We start from the raw sequence: 21,719 nt of genomic DNA, 5'->3' as shown, positions 1-21,719 counted from the left end.
TCCTGTAGGCCACGTGCTTTGTGTTTCCTTATTCTCCTATTCCGCTTCTGTAATTTGCCGTGCTGCTGGGCGAATCAACAAAACTACCCAGGAAAACTTTCCAGGGAACCCTGAAAAGGAGCTACAACGGAGATACCCAGAACTTGACTGAATTACAACATAAAAACAACCCGGGCTTCGTGGTGGGGGCAAAGCTAACTAACCCCTCCACCCGGGAGTCAGTTACTCTAGTTTAAGCGCAATTCTTACTTGCCCAGAGGCGTGATTCCCCTAAGGACTTTGGAATAAAAAGAGAAATTCACTTAGGTCAGCTAGAACAGGTGTAGGTTCAGGCTCTGTCATCGGCAAGCCAGCTGTGTCTCCTTAAGCACGTCCCTTCGCCTTCGGTGCAAGGGGTAATATTATGTGCCTTGCATACCCTTTTAGAATTGGCAGGAGATGAAACAAAACCATGTGAGAGCACAGTGCACTAGTAAGGCAGGGAGATATGGGGCCCTATCCTGATTGGTTTTTTTCATGGGCTTTGCAAATTTGGCTGACAGTTGAAGCATAGAGAACTTAGCAGAACGTTTAGATACCGCAAAAGGTCCCTAGATTTATTAATTAGCCAAACTAACATCAGAATAGTAATAATAATAACAATAACACTACCACCACTTTGCTGAAAACAAACCACCCTTGACCCTGTGGGGATCGGCGGAAAGAGGGTGATGCGGGTTCTGTGAGGATGAGGACTTATAATGGCTGCTTTGTTCTTTTGGGCATAGGACTTAAACGCTGCTGAGCACTCGTTGTGTTCTTGAAAAGTGGGGAGGACTCGCTTACTTAGAAAGAATAAGGGGTGTAAGAGGCAGGAGTTTTGGAACTGAAATCTAGATGGGGATGGAAGAGAAAATTTTTTTTTCTGACTTCTAGTCTGAAATTCTGTAGTTTAAAAACTTGACTGTACGTGTGTGTGTGTGTCAGGGGAACCTCTTAAGATTTGGAAAAGTTTCAGAAAGGCCAATTCATTTCAGCTGTGCCAAGTGCAACCAGGAAAGGGCTTGGGGGTGCTCCACCCCAAGCCAGTAGGAAGTTTTCCTGGTAGAGCATCTTGGCTTGGGAGAAGAGGGAGAGGAGGAGCAGGGCAACCGGGCACCTCTTGAGGATCAAGAATTAGGACCTACCATGTAATGGATTCATGGTAGGCATTCAGTAATGTTTGTGGAAGGAAGAAACCATCAGAGAAATTGACACCCCAGAGGAAGGTAGCTGGGCAATTGGTTAAATTACTCTGCCCCGCCTGGAGAGTCTCTTATCTGTCATAACCTAGTTAGGATTTCTTTTATATTAAATTAGAAGAAGTTTAGGTAGGTCAGTCCTTTCCTTTTGTTAATACAGCATTGGCAAATTGATAAAGTATTTTTATCAACATTATCCCATTTAATCTTTATATTTGACTCTGGGATTAAAACACACACACACACACACACACACACACAGGCACAACTGGGGTTCGACACACAACCTAGGAATCAATGACTCAGACAGCATTTACCAAAACTTCTGGTTTGTTATTATCATCATTTTTATTTACCTTAATTATGTGGATTAATCAATTAAAATAATTTAAGTCAATTATTTAAATTAAATCTTTTTTTTATTTAAAAATTTATTTTAAAAGTTTATGTCAGGGCCGGCCCTGTGGCTTGGTGGTTAAGTGCGCGCGCTGCAATGCTGGTGGCCCGGGTTCGGATCCCAGGCACGCATCAAGGCACCACTTCTCCGTCCATCCTGAGGCCGAGTCCCACATACAGCAACTAGAAGGATGTGCAGCTATGACATACAACTATCTACTGGGGCTTTGGGGGGAAAAAATAAAATAAATAAAATCTTTAAAAAAAAAAAAAAAGTTTATGTCACTACTGTGGAATCGCAACTTGATGTGCTAGTTATAGTTCTTCTAAAGTATAAAATGCTTTACATACGTAGTGGATGATTTTTTAAAAGTTGTGACCCACCTAGATATATCTCTTTAAAAAAAAATTTAGTGAGGTATAATTACGTACCACAGAATTCACCTGTTTAGAAGTGAATGATTTTTAGTAATTTTACCAAGTTGTGCAATAATCCCCACAATCCAATTTTAATACATTTCCATCATCCCAGTAAGATCACTCATGTGCATGTACAGTCAATGCCCATTCCACGTCCAGCCCAGGAATCACTAATCTACTTTCTTTCTCTGTAGATTTGCCTTTTCTCGTCTTTTCATATAAATGGAATCGTATGATATATTGTCTTTTGGTCTGGCTTCTTTCACTTGGCATAATGTTGTGGAGGTTCATTAGATCTATCTTGTGGCCTCACTTTTGGAAACGCTGGTATATAAGTGTCTGTTATAAAAGGATCTGTATGGTGATGTTGGAGAAGATGACAATTTCCTAACTTGAGCAAGGTTTGACAAATATTGATTTGGACATTACATGGCATGTTCTGCTGAACTAGGAAGAACAGAGGATTCAGTGAAATGTATGATCAGATCTGACTTGGACTCTTTGGAAATGGGATGAAATGTCTAGAATATTAGACAAGCCTCATGTGCCTGGTGGCTAAGGGGCCATATGTATTGCTTCTAGAAATGTGAGGTTTTTACTTAATTTTTCAGTTTTTTTAATCATGTATGAAGATGTTCAAATACACTAAAAATTAGAATAATATAATGAATCCTCATTAAACAATTATCCTGATTAAACAATTATCAAGATTTTGCCACATTTGTTTCATGTATCCTTTGCTTGCCTTTTTTTCTCCCTTTGCTAAAGTGTTTTAAAAACAAGTCCCATATATCACCTTGACCCATACATACTTGAGTGTACATTTCTAAAAAATATGGACTTTCAACTCTTTTTTATATAGCATTAGAATACTCACTAAAGTACCAATGATGTCTTTCCACACTAAGTTTTCAGTTGGTGCTTAATTCTCCCGGGCCTGCTTCTTGGTGGTTTGGTTTCACCAGGCAGCAGGGTAAGCCCCTGCTGAAGGTGGCAGGGAGCCAGAGAGGGAACAGGGATGGCCGCACATGGAGCTGCAAGCAGTAGGGGAGTTCTTGAAAGTAGGCCTGAGGTCCTTCTGCTTTGGGCCATCTGTCAGGCACCTCACATTCATCCTGTCTAATTCTTGGTTATCTGGTCAGGCGAGTATTATTGTTTTCCTTCTAAAGGCTTAGAGAGGTTGAGTAGGTAGATTGCCCAGAGTCACACAATAAGTTAGTGGTGGAGATAGAATTCAGAGCCAGGAATGACTGACTCTAAGATTTTTCCCACTTTTATGCATGCCTACTATGTAACTGTTATTGCAAGACTATATTTTTAGGCCCAAATTACTGTGCCCTGGGAAATACAGATTGTATTTGTAGAAGCATTCACTATCCTTTTGATTCCTTAATAAAGGCATAAAGCTTTATTTAAATTCAGGTAGAAGTAGTAATAAAAATGAATAATCATGATATTAAGAACAGCAGCAAACACTCGTATAGTGCTTATTATGTGCCAGGTACTATTTTAAGGCTTTTTATATATTAGCTTATTTAATCTTTCCAACAGCTCCATGAGTTGGATACTATTATTGTCCCTATTTTATAGATGGAGAAATTGAGGCACAGAATAGTTAAGTAACTAGCCTGAAGTCACACAGCTAGTAAATGGCAAAGCTGGGATTTGAACCGTGGTAATTTGGCTCCAGAGTCTATGCAATATGCCTCTTAATAGAAACTCAATATACAGAAATTCAATTTATAGACTTTAAGATCATGGAATGGATTCAACAAGCAGTGTACCTGCAGCAATCATGTGGGCTTGATTTCATGGGGCAGCTGTGCTCTAAAATATTTTGGCCAGCTGTCCACGTAACGACACTTGTGTTTGTCAAATTCTGTGCTACCTAAACTGAAATGTGGCTGGCTCATATCCCACTGCTAAACGTACTTGCATATGTGAACCTGAATTTAACTTTTCCATTTGTTTGTTTGTTGATTTATTTGAAATCTTTGATTCCTCAGTGTTGGTGGCTTGTCCTCCATTGGAGACTAAATCCAGCTTTTCACTGAGAAAAGCCAGCAGCTTCTCCAAGTGCTAGGAAGTAGAATACAGGCTTAAAACTTTAATAAGCTATAAACAGAAAATATTAACCATCAGTTATTTCCTTACAGAATCAGGGAGGAAGATTGCTAGAAATTAATTCACTTTTTAATTCAATGTTCAGTGAGCAGTAGCTTTCTCTTACATTTCTAAATTACTCTGATAATAAAACAAAATAACTCAAAAGGGCTCACGTTAATAGCTTGTGACCTTTAAAATTAATATTTTTTCCAAAGAGATATCATTTGGCATTAAGTATGTGACTTCAAAAGTTATGCTGCACTATTTAGTGTTGTTTTATCATATGTCTTGAAGATAATATTTTTTCCCAAAATAACCACTTTCTCATTTTATAATAAAAAATATGGAGAAATTGAATGTTATATGAGACTATAATTTCCTTAAAATGTTTTTAAGTACACTTTAAGTACATTAATGTAGATAAGATTTGCCTTTAAAGTCTTATTAATGATTTTCAAGTGCTCTCAAGAACTACTGGGGAAAAATGAGAACATGAAACATGTCCATATTCATGTGACCTGTTACTTGACACTTTCTTCAAGACTGAATTTTAACATTAGATGTTTACTCTTTCCATGAAAATCACATGCTAAATACCTGCTTGTGTAACCTAAGTACCTATTTTCAAATAATCTCATATTATTTAAATATTAAATTAAAACTCTGAAAGTATTACTTATAAAGTATAACCATGTGATGAGAATATAAAATTGCTTCTCTCATTACTGTCATGCATTGCTCACTGTATTATAAATTGATACAACCCTTTTAGAAAGCAATTTGACAATACTCCAAGAATGATTTAGATGTTAAAGCCTCTTGAGCAGTAATCCCACTTCTGAGAACTGGAGTAAGGAAATAATTTAAAATATGGGATGCTATGTTCATGAAGATGTCCATTGGAGTGTTATTTATAATAATATAACATAGGAAGCAAGATAAATGCTAAAAATAGGAAAATTGTAATTTTGGTTGTAATGTTATAAAACAGGAAACAACTTATACCTTTGTAATAGGACAGTGATATACAGAAGGTCCCTAAAGTCTTAGTGCAATTTAGATGGTAAAACCAATGCATGTACCAAGGACCTTTTCTAAGCAACACTTTACCAGGGCCAATTCTGTTAGTTCAGGGGCTTAAAGGGAGCTGCAGTGAGCTCCCCGAGGGCTGAAGCACCCTCATTTTTCCTTTGAACCTTTGTGACTAACCTTTTGCACACAGAAGACATCCAATAAATATTGGTTTGTGAGAGTCATTGGTTGAGTGAATGAAAGAATATATTTTAAAATATCATTATTCTGACTGTTCTTCACAATAATTAAACCAAATTAGCGAGGCTTGCCAAGAGGGTTTTCCCATTATAGCTAGCTTTCCTTTTTTTCCTTTTTTTTCTCTTTGTGCTTTCTGTCTTCTACAAAATCGTCCATTATACCTGCTCATTCTCACTATTTTCTGACCTTTCTTACCTAGGATTTTGCTCTTTCACAGTAACGAGATGAAAGGACTCTGCCCCCAAACTTTTGTGAAGGAAAGCATTTGCCATCCACTGTCCTACCACTGATCTTTGCCAAAAGGGGCAGTTTCTGCTCAGTGTCTCATGTTCAGACATCACAGGCGTCCACGTGATCATTACTAGTATTATTATTATCTGAGTGTTAACAATATACCCACTGCTAAACCAAGTCTCTTAGTGAGTGTTTTGAATGACAGTAAGATGAGCAGTTCCCAAAAATAGCTTAATAAAGGTGGTATTTGGTACACCATCAGTTACATAGAATACTTTTATTGGGGTGGGTTTTTTCAGGTTAAAAAAAATCAAAGTTAACTTGAGTGTAGCTTTTCTATTAAAACCACAAAACCCACAATGGTTTAGCCATCTTCCACTATTTTAATGACTTTATTCTATGGCATTTACATCAAGATGCAGTATAAAAGCTGCATAAAAGCCCGTGCCACTATTTGTATTCATCTGTTCTATCCCGGTGTCTTGACCTCTCAAGCTAATTTTGTGGCACGCTCATCAAATGCTCACTCCTGACTTGTCTATAGATTATCATCTTTCTCTCTCAGTTATGCTAAACTCCAGCTGTAGTCTTACATCGTTGTCTATTTTGTGAATGAGGGCTTGGTTATATCTTTCTGCTTTCTTTTCTATTACGTGGAAGCTAATGTTAAAGAAAACAATTCCCAGAGCCAGCCTGGTGGCGTAGCGGTTGAGTTCGCGCGCTCCGCTTTTTTTTTTTTTTTTTTTTTAAGATTTTATTTTATTTATTTTTTCCCCCCAAATCCCCAGTAGATAGTTGTATGTCATAGCTGCACATTCTTCTAGTTGCTGTATGTGGGACATGGCCTCAGCATGGCCGGAGAAGTGGTGCGTCAGTGCACGCCCGGGATCCGAACCCGGGCCGCCAGCAGCAGAGCGCACGCACTTAACCACTAAGCCACAGGGCCGGCCCTCGCGCGCTCCGCTTTTGAAGCCCAGGGTTCGCAGGTTTGGATCCCGGGTGCGGACAGATGCAATGCTTATCAAGCCATGCTGTGGCAGGCTTCCCACATATACAGTGGAGGAAGATGGGCACGGATGTTAGCCTAGGGCCAATCTTCCTCAGAAAAAAGAGGAGGCTTGGTGTCGGATGTTAGCTCAGGGCTAATCTTCCTCACACACACACACAAAAAAACGAAAGATTCCCCACAAACCCAAGGTCAATAGTTTGCTTTTACAATAGAGATCCTGAGACTTTCCCACTAAACTAAATGGTCCCAAATCTCTACATCTACAATAACTAGACTTGTTTGATGTTTTCAAATTTTCAGAAAATTGTTCCAAAGCCATATACACTTTAAGTTAATGAGAATTTAGTTATGGCTTGCTTTCAAACAACTAAACTACACTGTGATAGATCATACCTTTGAGTACTTTTTTTTGGAACTTAAAAGTATTTGAATCTATTAATATTCCATTTAATTGATTATGAAATGAGGAAGGAGAAAGATTACGGGACTTAAGATCCTTCGTAGAGCGCTGTAGACAGCTACTCCCGCTTACTGCACAAAAGGCTATTCGGGAAAATGGTGCTGGGGCGTCACACCCCACCGGCAGCCATGCAACTCCTCCAACTTCCCCAGCTCCCTCCCACCTCAGCACCTTGGCCAAAAGATGGCGCTGTTTACAGCTCTGGTGACACAGCCCTGTTGCAATTGTTTAAGTACAGGGCCTGCCAGTCTTGAAATTATGTATTTTTTAAATACATTTTTTTATTTGGGGAAATTAAAATTATATAAAATTCTTAGCACAGGAAAGACTGTATTAATATTTTTATATGGCCCAACACCTAATTTGCATAATTCAAATTCATGTAGAACGCATCCATATTGGACCCATGCATATTAATCTATTGATGCATTTTTGTTTTATTTGCACAAAATAGATTATGTTCAGTAGTATATTAGTGTTTTTCAAGTGACAGAGATGAACTGCATTCTTTGACTAGAGACCATAATTTATTTATGCTGCCAATAATGGAGGAGCTGGCTGTTTCCAGTAAACAATGCTGTTTATAATGCTGTTTCCAGCATTATAAACAATGCTGTCGTGAACACTCATGTTCATATTTGTGGGTGAATGTTTGCATGTTCAAAGTGTAAACCTAGCAATAGAATGAGGGCATCAAAGGGCACACTCATATAACATTATGACAGATATTGTGAAATTGCCCTCCAGAAATGTTGCACGGATTTAAGTGCCCATTTCCCCATGTTTGGACAGCAGGGGCTGAGACATCCTCTCAATATCATTTTGGACTGACCCTAATTAGAAATATCTATTTGCCAGGCCAAAGGGAGATGGGTGTAATTCCAAGCTTTTGTGTGTGTGTGCAGGTGTGTGCATATGCGTGTGTATGTATGAACTACATGGCTTAAAAAGGCTTGTGGACCATTGCTCTATTGAATCTAATTGGGAGCCAGGAGCCAAGTGCAACTCTGAATCCTGAATCCTGGGATTGGGTTTCCAGTGGTCAGGTGGGGTCCCACATTATCAATGAGTTGAAGCCCTCAGCACCGGTAATTCAGAGCTGGGCTGAAGTGACTCAGACATCCAATCAGATCTGCAGATTTAGGAACAGTCTTGGGCACTTCAGGAAATCATTAATAAGTGAAAGTCAGGGCCAAAGAGAGACCTGAGGTTAAAAACGAAACAACAACAAAAAACCAATGGTGTTCCGAATGCCAAATTCAATTTCCAGAAATTCATTCTTTCATTCAGCAAATGTTTGTTGAGTGTCTGCTATACGTGGACTCCACAGTAGGTACTGGGGCTACAGCAGCGAACAGAACGTTAAAAATCCCTGGCCTCATGGAACATATATTAGTAGGGGATATAGATGATAAATTAAATGAGAGAAACATGTTGTAAGTTCTATGGTGGTAAGTGCTAAGAGGGAAAAAAAAGGCAGGGAAGGAGATGGGGAGAGGCAGGATTTACAATTTTATTTTATTTTATTTTATTTTTTTTTTTTAAAGATTTTATTTATTCATTTTTTTTCCCCCCAAAGCCCCAGTAGATAGTTGTATGCCATAGGTTCACATCCTTCTAGTTGCTGTACGTGGGACCCGCCCCACGTTGGACGGAGAAGCGGTGCCTCGGGGCGCGCCCGGGATCCGAACCCGGGCCGCCAGCATCAGAGCGCGCGCACCCAACCGCCAAGCCACGGAGCCGGCCCAGGATTTACAATTTTAAATGGGAGGTCAGACAAGTTCTCGAGAGGTGGCATTTGAGTAAAGATCTGAGGTGGCCAGGTGGACACTGCAAGGAAAGTATTCCAGGCAGAGGGAAGCTCAGGTGCCAAGGCCTAATCTGGAAGAGGCCTGGTGATCAGGGGTCAGAAGGAGTGCGTGGAGGGAAGGGGAAGCAGCAGGAGGTGAGGTTGGGGAAGAGCAGGTCAGGTCGTGCAGGGCTCAAAGGTCAGAGCGACGATTCTGCCTTTTACTCTGGGTGAGATGGAGCAGTGTTGAAGTGCTTTCACCAGAGAAGTGTCACGAGCTGACTTTCCTTTAAAGTGGTCACTCCTCACAGTAGAGCAGGCAGACTAGCGTTTTACCAGAAGGGCATTCCAGAGAGAAACGATTTTAGAAAACTCAACAGTTTTCATGAGTTTTGTACTCTTGCATGCATCTATTGGTCAGCAGTCTGCTTCAAGAATAATAATTATGAAAGTATTGTTATGATAAGTCATCTCAGGAATTTACACAGAAAATGGAGTTATGGTGCTAGAAGATATAGCCCCAAGGTTTCAGCTAAAATGTGATGTTTATACTGTCAGTGGACAATTAATGAGAGGGATAAAGGAGTTTATGAAAATAATACTTCAGACAGGATCACCACTCTCACTGCTACAAATGAAAAGTTTTCCATATTATATGAAAAATAATGCTGTATCTAAACGTAAAAACAAGTGGCAGCTGTATAATAGATGAAGTTAATATTGATTAGAAAATCCAATTATTTCCACCATTTATTCTGGTATATCCCAAGATAGCTGTTTGTCAGCAGGTGAACTTCCTGTTTAATTGGCCTGATTGAGTAATTAGATGTATTCTCAGAGCAGCAATGAAATGAAATTCTCATGTCTTAGGAACATGGTTGAGGGTTTTGTTTTACCCTTGGGTTTATCCAACTGAGACCAAGAAGACTCGTTGTTTTATCTGGGAATAAATTTTTGTTTAAAATAGTTGGTAACTATGTGGTTATATAATTGTTTTCATCATAAGGATGATGGGAAAAATTCAAGAATTTGACAAAGATTTGTGATTATTTGCCTTTCTCTCATACTAAATCCTTCAGGCCCTCCCCATCTTTTCCTGGACTCCTGCAAGAGCCTTCTGATTGGCCTCTCTCTCTGCCTCCAGGCCTTTTCATCAGGTCAATTTATCTTCTAGAAGAAAAATTTGATCTTTGTTCTATATTGTGCATATTATCAGGTAGTAATGCATTCATCTGTAAATAACAGAAAACCCTATTGCAGTGGCTTAAACAGAGGTTTATTTGTCTCATGCATTACAAGGTCTGGGGGTAGGTACAATGGCTCCAAATTGCTCCCAGGGTCCCAGTCTCTTCCCATATTTCTGCTCTGCCATCCTTATTATGTAGGCCTTTATGTCCCTGCTGGTTGCTGCCCAAAGGCAAGATGGCTGCTGTACCTCCAGACCTCACTACTACATTCCAGGCAGGAAGAAGGTAGAAAGGTGAAGAGGACAAAAAAGACAAAAAAGTCTCAGAATGACTTTGCTTTTTATCTTTTTCCATGAAGGAAAGCTCTTCTCAGACACTTTTGACTAGTTGCAAGGAAAGCTGAGAAATTGGGAATTTTGGCTTTTTAGCTTCTGTGTAGAAGTAGTCAAAGGTGAAGGTGGATATAATTGGCTTTTGGATAGCCAAACCATAGTTTTTTCCATACTTCCTCTCTTCCCTAAAAATCTTCAGAAATTCATCATTGCTTACTGTGTAAAGTCCATATCTCTTATTATCATGTAATATAATGTCATAGAATGAACTTCTTACCTAACTTTGGATATTTATAGACAACTCATATTCACTTTTGCTAATCCATCTGTATCAGTCAGAATTCTCCAGAGAAACTAGAACACAAAATTAGAACCAATAAGATTTGTGTATATATATATATATACACAAAGAGATTTATTTATTTATTTATTTATTTATTTGTACAAATTTGAGCCCATTTTATTTTACTTATTTATGTTTTTTTCCCTAAAGCCCCAGTAGATAGCAGTATGTCATAGCTGCACATCCCTCTAGTTGCTGCATGTGAGACGCGGCCTCAGCATGGCCGGAGAAGCGGTGCGCTGGTGCGCACCAGGAATCCGAACCTGGGCCGCCAGCAGCGGAGCGCGTGCACCTAACCGCCAAGCCATGGGGCCAGGCCCCAAAGAGATTTATTTTAAGAAATTGGCTGAGGCAATTATGGAGGCTGGCAAGTCCAAAATATGCAGGGTGGGCCAGCAGGCTGGAGACCCAAAAAGAGACAATGTTGCAGTTCAAGTCTGAAGCCCATCTGCTGGCAGAATTCCCTCTTGCTTAGGGGAGATCAGTGTTTTGTTCTATTCAGGCCTTCAACTGATTGGATGAGGCCCACCTACACTATGAAAGGCAATTTGCTTTACTCAAAGTCCACCAATTTAAATGTTAATATCATCCAAAAACACCCTTACAGGCACATCCAGAGTAATGTTTGACCACATATCTGGTCACCATGGCCCAGTGAAGTTAACACATAAAATTAAGCATTACACCATCTAAATTAATTAAGCATGCTTGAACATCAGGAAATGATATGTGCTAAAAGGAAGGGAGAAAAGGGCTCATTTAGAAATTGAAGTGAGTTCAGTATGACTAGACCTTTGAGTAGGAGAAAATGACTGGGAAAGGTGAGACTGGAGGAGTGAGAGAGATTATATCATGCAGGGCATTGTAAGCCCTGATGAGGAGAGTAGCCTCTACGTGAAGAGCAATGGAGAGCAATTAAAGGGTTTTAAGTTACTTATGATGTTTGCTTATCCGTTTCCTCCCTTGTTCATTCTGGCCCTCTGGGAGTTGACCTTGGATTGGCCTAAATTGTTTAGCATGTCCAATCCCCTTGGCCACAGCAGGTAGCTCAGGGATGGGCTGATACAACACAATATACCATTTGCTGGGGCTTCGGAGAGAGAAAGTGTCCTCTTCTGCTGGGTTTGCTAGTGTGACCATATGATAGAAACTGCTGCAGCCATGTTGCTATCACAGGACATGGCAACCTGAAGACAAAGCTGGCACAGAGAGGACAGAACTGCGAGATGGAGCTTGGTAACAGATTATAATCTGAGTCCTGGCTTCAAGCTTTAACTGAAACTAGACTACTCCTCAAATGTTCAGCAGAGTCAGAAAATTCCCTTTTGTTTGATTTAAATCAATATGGGTTAGGCTTTCTGTAGCTTGCAACATGAATATTCTTAACTAATATGTGCAACATGATCACATTTGCATTTTATAAAGCTCATTTGGTCTACAGGAGCAAGTCAGGGAGAACTGTCAGGAGTTGACTAGTAATCTAGTTGGGGGATAACATTGGCCCCTTCCAGAGTGGTCGCAATTGGGGCAGAGAGAAGAGATGGATTTAAGAGACATTTAGGATAATATATAGAGTACTTGGGTGTGGGGAGAAAAGTCAAGAATGACTTCTAAATTCTCTGACTTGAGCACCTGGGTTGGTGGCGTCATTCATTGAGGTGAGGAGACCAGAGTGGATGGGGTTTGCCTGTGAAACGTGCATGTGAGATGACAAATGAGGTGTTGGATATATGGGCCTCAAATGCAACAGAAAAGACTTGGCTGGAGATACAGATTTGGGAGTCACTAGCATATTGAGAGTAAATGAAGTTATTAAGTGAGAAAGACAAAATTCCAACATTTAAGGAACAGGCAAAGGAGACCGAGAAGGAGCAGCCAGAGAGGTGGGAGGCAATTCACGGATGTGCAGCGTCACAGGAACAAGAAAGGAAAGGGTTTAAGAAGGCCAGAGTGGTCTGCAGAGGTAAATAAGAGGTAGTGTCAGATGGCACTGAGAAGTTTCCTTTAAATCTAGGAATATGGAGGTCACTGTAGAACTTAGAACAATATTGGGTGTGGAATCCACATTGCAGAGGGTTGAGGGTAAGCAAGGTGTGTGTGTGTGTGTGTGTGTGTGTGTGTGTGTGAAAGTGGAGTCACCAAATGAGAAAACTCTTTCAAGAGTTATTCCGATTTCTAGTAAAATTTCTCAAAAATCCAGAGCTAAGTCATCAGCCCTCTTCTTGTTGCTGTTACTGACATATTTGGTGAATCTGTCTGGTCTCATGTCTTTAAATATCATCAATATGCTACAGACTCTCAAATGTATATATATCCAGTCTCTTCCCTAAACGCCATACTCGACTCACCAGCTGCCTACCCTACACCTCCACCTGAAAGTTGAATGGATATCTCAAACATAACGTGTTCAAAACTGACCATCTGATCTTCCTCAACCCTGCTCCTTCTGGAGCCTTCTCAACCTCAGTGATGGCACTTAATCCTTCCAGTTGCTCAGGCCAGAAACTAGACTCGTTCTTGATTCTTCGCTTTCTCTCATGTCCCTTATAAACTCTCTTAACAAATCCTGTTGGCTCTACCTTCAAAATATATCCAGAATCTGACCATTTCTTACCTTCCACTGCCTCCACCGTGATCTTTTACCTGAATTATTGTAATGGGTCTCCATACCTCGACCTTTGCTGCCCCTACAGTCTATTCTCAACACAGCAGCCAGAATGATCCTTTGAAAAGATGCAAGAACCTCAAGAATCTGGGGTCCCCTCAAGAAGAATGCGAGGAATGTACTCTCAACAGCAGCAAAGAGGAAAAAAAAGTTGAAGTCTCTGTTTGGGAAGACCAAGTACCCAATCTTCAATGAGGGAGGAAGATGCTGGAAACTCCAGCCTAGATGAGTACAAAGGCAGGTGTGATTTAAAAATTGAGGGGCCAAATACTTTTAGCAGCAGCAGTAGTAATGGGGTGAGGTGTGAGTGGGGCATATCAGCCAGAGCTGATACTGATGCTATTGTTCTGTGAGTCTTAGGTTCTTGCAGATGCCTCTGTCCAACCCCTTTGGGTTTCCCGTTGCAGAAATTACACTGTCTCTAACCACAGTTAGGCCTGGATATCTAGTTAGGCGTCTGGAAGCCTCAGGTCTGACCTTGGCCTCTAACGTCCCCGGGAGTTTAAGCTGGACTTTAAAATTTTCCTTGGTCCAATATTGCACTATTCACCCATACCCCATATTTAAAATCCATGCCTTCCTCCTCCCCAAGTCAGCTCTCCTTGTCCCTGCCAAATGGAAAGGATGGTAACCTCTGTCCCTTGGATCACCCAGAAATGGAGTTCACTAGGGACCAGTCCTAGGCCTGACTGTTGGACCAAAACATAGAAGCCCTCACTCCAGTGGGCACAGAAATTCTAGGAGCCCCAAGGTTGGGGCTGGCAAGTAAGGCTTCAACGATCACAGTACCAGATTCTAGTAGTATAGAACACTCTGTTGACTGAGAATTCCAGATTATTCTTTGAAGACACTGTGAGGAAACCCTAGGAAAACAGTGTTGATGAAATTCATTCATGTTACTGTGTGTAGCTGTAGTTTGTCAATTTTCATTGCTATATGCTATTCTATTGTATTAATATACCCCCCAAATATTAGACTGTTGATGGGCATTTTGGTTGTTCCTGGTTTGAAATAATTATAAACAATGCTGCAATAAATACTATTTTACATATTAAAAAAAAGTATGGATGGAGTGGCACTTTGATTCTCTGGATTAAACCATTACCCTTACACTAGTCCTTGAGGTCCTATGTTACTTCTCTGATTTAATACCTACTACTCTGTCCCTTGGTTATTCCATCCAGCCATAACAGACTCTTGGTATTATCAAACATACCACGCACTCTCCTGTCATAGAGCCTTTGCACTGGCTGTTCCTTCTCCCTGGAACGTTCCTCCCCGAAATCTTCACAAGCTTTCTCACTCCCCTCCTCTAAGTCTGCTTCTGCGTCCCCTCCATGAGACCTACCCTGGCCAAGTGTTTAAAATTTCAATCTGCTCCCTAACGCTCTCATTCCTGTCTGTGCTGCTCTTCTTTCCTTCAATTACCACACATAAGTTTAACATACATTTCATTATGTTTATGGGTTCGTCTCTCTGCCCTGGTCAGAAGGAAGGCCCTGGAAGGTAGGGATCTTTGTTTATTTGTTCACTGATATGTCCTAAGTGCCTAGAATAGTGTCTGGCACATAGTAGGACTTCAATGAATATTTGTTAAAGGAAAGAATGAAGGAACAAAGGAAGCAGGGAGGGAAGGAGAAAAGATGGAAAGAAGAAACTTTGCCCTGAAGAGGAAGAGATAATAGGGTAGCAGATAGGATCAGGGAAAGGATTTTCCTAAGATGGGAGAAATTTGAACATGTCTCACTGAGGAAGGGAGCCAGTAGAGGCTAAAGATACAAGACAATGGACTGAACCAAGCCCCTGAGAATGAGAGAAGAAATGGGATCTAGAGCACAGGTGGTAGGATTAGCATTGGGCAAGTCTAGGGCTGCAAAAAGCAGACCTAAACCCTGGTGAAAATTTTATCAAGTCCCCAGCAAGAGTGGACAAGCTAAAAATCTTATGCAATAGTTGGCTCCTGAAGTCCTGGGCCTCCTTCTGCATGCCTGGGCCTGGTTCTGTCTGCCCACCAATCCTCCCCACTCTGCCCCCACTCCCAGGAGGAAGTGAAGAAAGGATGGAGGATGATGCAGATAAGTCATGGGCTTATTGGTAGGACCCCAGTTGGGAGAGCTGGTCTGCTAGATTGTTTTTTCATTTTGTTTTCTTTTTCACAGAAGCAGGAGATGAGGTCATTTGCTATGAATTAATTGAGTGGCGGTGGTGGGCTTTGAGGTATGAGGAGAACGGAGAAGGTTGGATATTTTTATTGTAGAGAATGAGAGAATATTAGGAATTGCTGCTGTGGTAAAAGGTAGGGAAAGCGCATTAGGATATCAAAGAGGAATTAATGTGAGTTCAGGTCTACGATGTGCATTCATGTTAGAAGCGGCTAATCATGCATTTTGCTACAGCAGTGCTCAGCAGCCCAGGTGCAAGCATAGAGCTTCAACCCCAGCGTTGAGTTCTTTTTTTTGACCAGGTAGGTGATAGAACAATGGGCAAGTTATTCAAGGCAGCAAAAGTATCTTGGCTGAAGTGATGGATGATTAAATCTAAGCTGGATGAGGAAGGGAGTGAAGATACAAGGGGACCAATAGGAATAAAATAGAGGGTTCTATGAACTACTGCAGTGATTATCAAATTTAGTGGGTATAAGAACCACCTGGGAAGGGCCAGACCCTGCAATTACTATCCAGTGGGTCTGGGGTGAAGACTAGAATCTATTTTCAACAAGGATCTGGGTGATTCTGATGTAAGATGGCCATGGACCATTTTTTTGAGAAATAGTGGATTTGAAATCATAGTGAGTTTAAAGAAGTGATATTTTGAGAGGAGCTGAGACAGAGAATACTGTAAGGATAGGTGGTTACAGTGTGAGATGACTAATTTATCTCAACGATGGAACAGCCTTGAATGATGAAAGGTTCAGGGTGTGCCCAAGGGAGTGGGCGGCTGAAGTGGAGAGTGGAGTGGAGGTGAATATCACCAGAGGTGAGGAGATCAAAGTACTGAAAGCCCAGGTGATCTAAGTGGAGCTTGAAGCCACCCCAGATGATGGCAGTACTGGGGACAGAAAGGGAAAACTGTGGGCAAAATTCAAAGCCATTGGTAAATGCAGGGGAGGGAACTGCAGGTGGGTAGACAAATACACAGAGTGGAGCGGCCTGTAACTGGCTAAGGGTTCTACACGATGGCTGAGAAGTGAGACTGGCTGACATTATTTGAGTGTTTACTGTTTGCGAGGCTTTACACACATCAGTCCTCACAAACAACAACTCACAAACTTCATATAAAGTAGGGGCTATTTTTTATTCGCCTTTTATGATAAGGAAACTAAAGCACAGAGAAGTTAAGCATCATCTCACAGTTCTTATCCACAATGCTACATTACCTCTCATAAAATAATAGTGGAAGGTGTTTTAATACATTTCAACTGAAACAACCAAACACAAGATCTCCTGAATATTGTTAGGAGTGGGGTTAACTTCTTTGGAAAAATAATGGAAATATTTCTTTAAATTTCATTTGTACAGAAACATTTGTTTTTCACTATCCAGCAGGTGGCAGCACTAAATAACAATTCCATACTAATAGGTCATCTAAAAGCAACAAGTCTCCTCCTATCCAGACTTCTGTCCAGTCCATGCCTTGATAATTTCTTCAGCAGCATCCAGTGTACTGTCTTTCTGTAAATAAATGAAATAATCATCATTACATTTCAAAATAAATTCAAGATGAAGTAACAATTTAAATACCAAAAATATACCAAAGTCAGTCCATCGGGAAGAGCGGTGTAGTGATTTGGGAACCAAGTGCTCCCCAACCCTTGATAACTTGACCCCAGGCCCGGTTGGGCGCCAGCTTGTCCCTGGCCTCTGCAGTTACGACAGAGCCCAAGAGCATGGATTCGAGGGGCATGGCTTCCCAGTGACTCGAGTCACCTTGATTATATTAAGCTGCAACCTCAGCAGGGGTATAGACAGAGACTGGGAAACGGTGTTCGCAGCATCTTCCCTCACCTCGATGGTCTAGTACACAGGTCTCAAGCTCTTTAAGGAGCCCAGTAGCAAATCAATCTAGCCAATTATTTATAATGATATACCCCATTGCTGTCTGGCTGGAAAAGTGAATGAACTTCAAAAGAATTCAATATTAGAGGAGCTAGAGAAGTGCGATGCCAATCAGTACATCATACTGTTTTGTGATGCTGGCTGCCAGTTCACGGCACTTTACTGCTACTATCTACTATCCTGACACTGAAGAAATGTACAGATTAATGGGCAGGGGGCCAAAGAGCATCACCAAGAAAATGACTGACAAACTGTATAAATTACAGCTCAAACTGAAAATGGTTAACCTGATCCCAGCAAAAACCATGTCCATCAGCGTGGACGCTCTCATTATTCATAACCACTTGTGGCAGCCCAAGCAGTCCTCAGTGCCAAAGAAGACCCACACTCGAGAGTGTCACTGACGCGAGCAGAGAGTCTGAAGGATGTGCTGATGGGATCGATATTTATTATTCTCATCCATTTGGGTACGAAGTGTGCAAAATCACAGACTTTCTTCAAAGACGCTTCTAGACAACAAAAGAAAACCCCTCCCTTAGCTCCCAACACACACAGAGGATGCCAGCTGGAGCAGGAATGGAGGAATAAACCCTGTGTTTTAATGGTTCACAGCTACTGTGGTCGCTGCTAACCACCAAGGCTTTCAGACAAGAGAGGTGCGGGTAGAAAGATCTCTAGGCAGTGAGGTCCCCTTACTTGAAGTTCTCCCTCAGTATAAATTAAAAGTGATTCACTTTGCTTTCTTGACTCTCACCTCACCCCCTTTTGCACGTGACCTGACACACTCAAGTGGGCCAGCTATAATCTTGTGACACTGTAGGATTGAGACTCAATCTTGTGTCAGGCTGTTTGAATGTCTTTAGGAAAGGAATTCGTATTGGGGAAATCTTTTTTATTTGAGAAACTGTATGATATTTATTGACTGTGTCTACTGCCAATGTTTATATCCAATTCTAAGATTTCTGAAAAGAATTCTTATTCTTTGCTGCTCAGAAAAAGTTTACTGAAAATACCAGTTCACTAAAAGCACTGAAATCTGTAACACCTGTCTTCTGCTAAAATAACATTTATAAATATGGAAATGATTCTTTCTGACACACAACTATGGTGAATGGTCCTATTAGGCAGCATTTGCCTAATTGAAAATAGGCAAGTTGAGCAAATTACAGCCATCATTCATTAAGTTTTGGATAGTACTCGAACAATCTGTTCACTTTAATAAAGATAGATTTTGGTAAAGTAGAAAAAAAATAAAACATAACTAAATGAAGATTTAAGTAAATATCTGATCTCAAGTGAAGAGAATTTTTCAAAGTAAAAATGCAAAGGCAGACTTCCAAAAGGAACACAATCACATTAATATACACAGTAGTCCTCCCTTATCTGTGGGGGATACCTTCCCAGACCCGCAGTGGATGATTGAAACCGTGGATAGGACTGAATCCCATATATAATATGTTTTTTCCTATACATACATACATATGATGAAGTTTAATTTATAAATTAGGCACAGTAAGAGATTAACAAAGTTGGCTTTGGGGCCATTATTAAGTAAAATAAGGGTTACTTAACCACAAGCATCGCAATACCACCACAGTTAATCTAATAACCCAGACGATGACTAAGTGACTATCAGCTGGGTAGCGTATACAGCATGGATACACTGGACAAAGGGATGATTTGTCTCTCCGGGAACGACGGAGGGGGGTGGTGTGAGATTTCATCACACTACTCAGAACAGCACACAATTTTTTTTCCCCCCAAAGCCCCAGTAGATAGTTGTATGTCATAGCTGCACATCCTTCTACTTGCTGTATGTGGGACGCGGCCTCAGCATGGCTGGACAAGTGGTGCGTTGGTGCACGCCCAGGATCTGAACCAGGGCCGCCAGCAGCGGAGCCCACACATTTAACCGCTAAGCCACGGGCCGGCCCAGAACAGCACACAATTTAAAACTTAAAAATTGTTTATTTCTAGAACTTTTCATTTAATATTTTGGGACCGAGGTTGATGGTGGGTAACTGAAACCACAGAAAGTGAAACTGCGGATAAGGCAGACTACTGTAAGTGCAAAAACAAGTCAAAGAGTACAGAAGAGCTTACACTGAAAAATAACCATCTGCTCCTCCCCTCCTCACCCTTCTTACTACACCTGCCATCCCCAAGACAACCTTTTACGGCAATTTCTGGTTTTAGTTCTAGTGGTTACCACCAAAATCTAAATAATGCATATGTTTCTATTTCCTTACTTATCAACTTGAGACAATCTTCACCATTCTCTGCTCTGAATGAGGAAAAATTCATTCATTCAGACTACTCTGCTCCCTCCTATCAAAGTTTCATAGTTATAATTACTGAAAAAATTCATTTATGTTTTGAACAGGTAATACCTGCATATGGTATACAATTAAATTGGTGGGTTAATGGTGAAAATCAAGCCTCCTGTTCTTCCTCCTTTGCTTTCTCTTTCTTCTTTACAGAATCATTTAGTTCAAAAACCACTGGGTGGGGCTGAGTGAAGTAGGTGTCCACGTATGGGGGCAGGCGGGTCCTTGGCAGCCTGGTGCAGGACGTCACAGCCAGAGTGGAGTGAGGAGGGTTTCCAATGTGGGTGGCATGAGGTGGTGGTGATGGCAGGGGCAGGGCTGACCAGAAACAGAATGTCAAAGTTCAAATGGGGTAAGCAAGCCATCTGTATGGCAGGGTGTTGGAGCCTGAATGGGATGAGGCAGGCATCTGCCAAGGCAGACTGGCATGGGGTGTCAGAGCCCATGACGGGTGAGGGCTTCTATACAGCGGGTGACAGTGGTGGCTTGGTGTGCAGTGTTGGAGAGTCAGAGGAGGGCAGCTCTGCAGGAGGGTGACAGCAGCAGCAGCCTGGTACAAAGTGTCAAAGCCTGAGTGGGGCAAAGGGTGACCATTACGGGTGGTGGATGGAGGGGCAGTGGCACTGATAGGAGACTGGTCACATACAGAGGTACCAATTAAAGAAGTGATTACATGATGACAGGCAGGTTTTTCACTGTCAAAGAAGGGAATTACAAATACAGAAAGGGAAAAAGCTAGAATAAACCCTGTGGTGGTTTCAATATATTTAGATAGACATAGAAATAAGTGCAGATGTAAATATGTGTATTTATGAATAAATGTGTGTGTAGGCATGTACAGACATTCATATATTCCCTATCTCTGTCCATTGGGAGGGCCTGGGAGCACCATTATCCCAATAGCAATGAGCACTCCTAATGCCCAGATCTTGGTTTCTAAATACCATTCTCCACTAAAAGGTGACTCCAGACCAGGGTAGATACTGACAAGATGAACCTGGTGCCTCCTGCTTTGCCAGTAAGTAAGGAAATGCTCAAAAATGATGGGACACAGCAAAGGAAACAGAGGCCAGCTTAAAGGGGCCCCTAATGGGAAAATTTGAGCATCAAAATAAGTAATAATAATAATACATTATAACCCACTGAATAAAACAGGAATCCATGAATCCTTACATATATGAATAAATAGCTAAATGAATAAATTGCTTAGTGAGATACGGAATATTTTCATAGTTTCAAAGTACCTCACTGCAAAATATTCATTATTTATCAAGGGAAAAATGTAAATTTACAGTAGAGAAGCCTGGCAGACACCACCTTAATCAAGGGATTAAAGTTAACACCACCAGTAATAGGAAAAACTAAAATCAAGTGCCACCTGATAGAATGCAACAAAACGAAAAGAGTATGACTTCTGTGGTTTCCTGCCAAAGGCACATAACCTGAATGTAATATGAGGAAACGTCAAATGAACGTTGAGGGACTTTCTTCAAAAAAATTGGCCAATAATTTTCAAAAGTATCAAGGTGATAAAAGTCAAAGAAAACTGAGGAACCATTCCAGCTTGAAGGAGACATGACAACTAAATGCAATGCATGATTCTGGCCTGGAATGCCAGAATAAAAAGGACATTATTGGGACAGTTAGTGAAACTTGAATTGGATGAGATCTGAGGATTAGACAGAATGATACAGCAATGTTAACTTCATGAGTTGATGGTTACATTGTGGTTTTGTAGGAGAATGTCGTTTATGGGGAATATACAATAAAGCATTTGGGGGTGATAGAAGCATCATCAGTAATTAAGTCACCAACTTACTCTAAAATGGTTCAGAAAAAATGTTCTTGCAACTTATATATTGAGAGAATTTCAAAATATTGTTTTAAAGTAAGCCAGCCTCCCA

The 21,719-nt window shown here is 40.9% G+C and overlaps 1 protein-coding gene across 7 annotated transcripts in view; it reads right to left on the bottom strand.

Annotated features, from left to right (window-relative positions):
• Positions 1–16,708: 16,708 nt before the first annotated feature.
• KYAT3 (kynurenine aminotransferase 3) overlaps positions 16,709–21,719 on the bottom strand; it is a 62,945-nt gene continuing 57,934 nt past the window's right edge. For all 7 annotated transcript variants that reach the window (XM_087447959.1, XM_087448002.1, XM_087447981.1 and 4 more), the window contains one exon: positions 16,709–17,104. In XM_087447959.1, coding sequence (XP_087304085.1) covers positions 17,039–17,104 — 66 coding nt within the window. In that variant the 3' untranslated portion in view covers positions 16,709–17,038. The remainder of the gene's footprint in view (positions 17,105–21,719) is intronic.

Source organism: Ceratotherium simum, chromosome 2 (genome assembly GCF_057802395.1).
Source record: "Ceratotherium simum simum isolate JZ-2026a chromosome 2, ASM5780239v1, whole genome shotgun sequence".
Classification (NCBI taxonomy): Eukaryota; Metazoa; Chordata; class Mammalia; order Perissodactyla; family Rhinocerotidae; genus Ceratotherium; species Ceratotherium simum.
The sequence above is the reverse complement of the archived record's forward strand: the minus strand, read 5'-3'. Positions and strand labels throughout refer to the sequence as shown.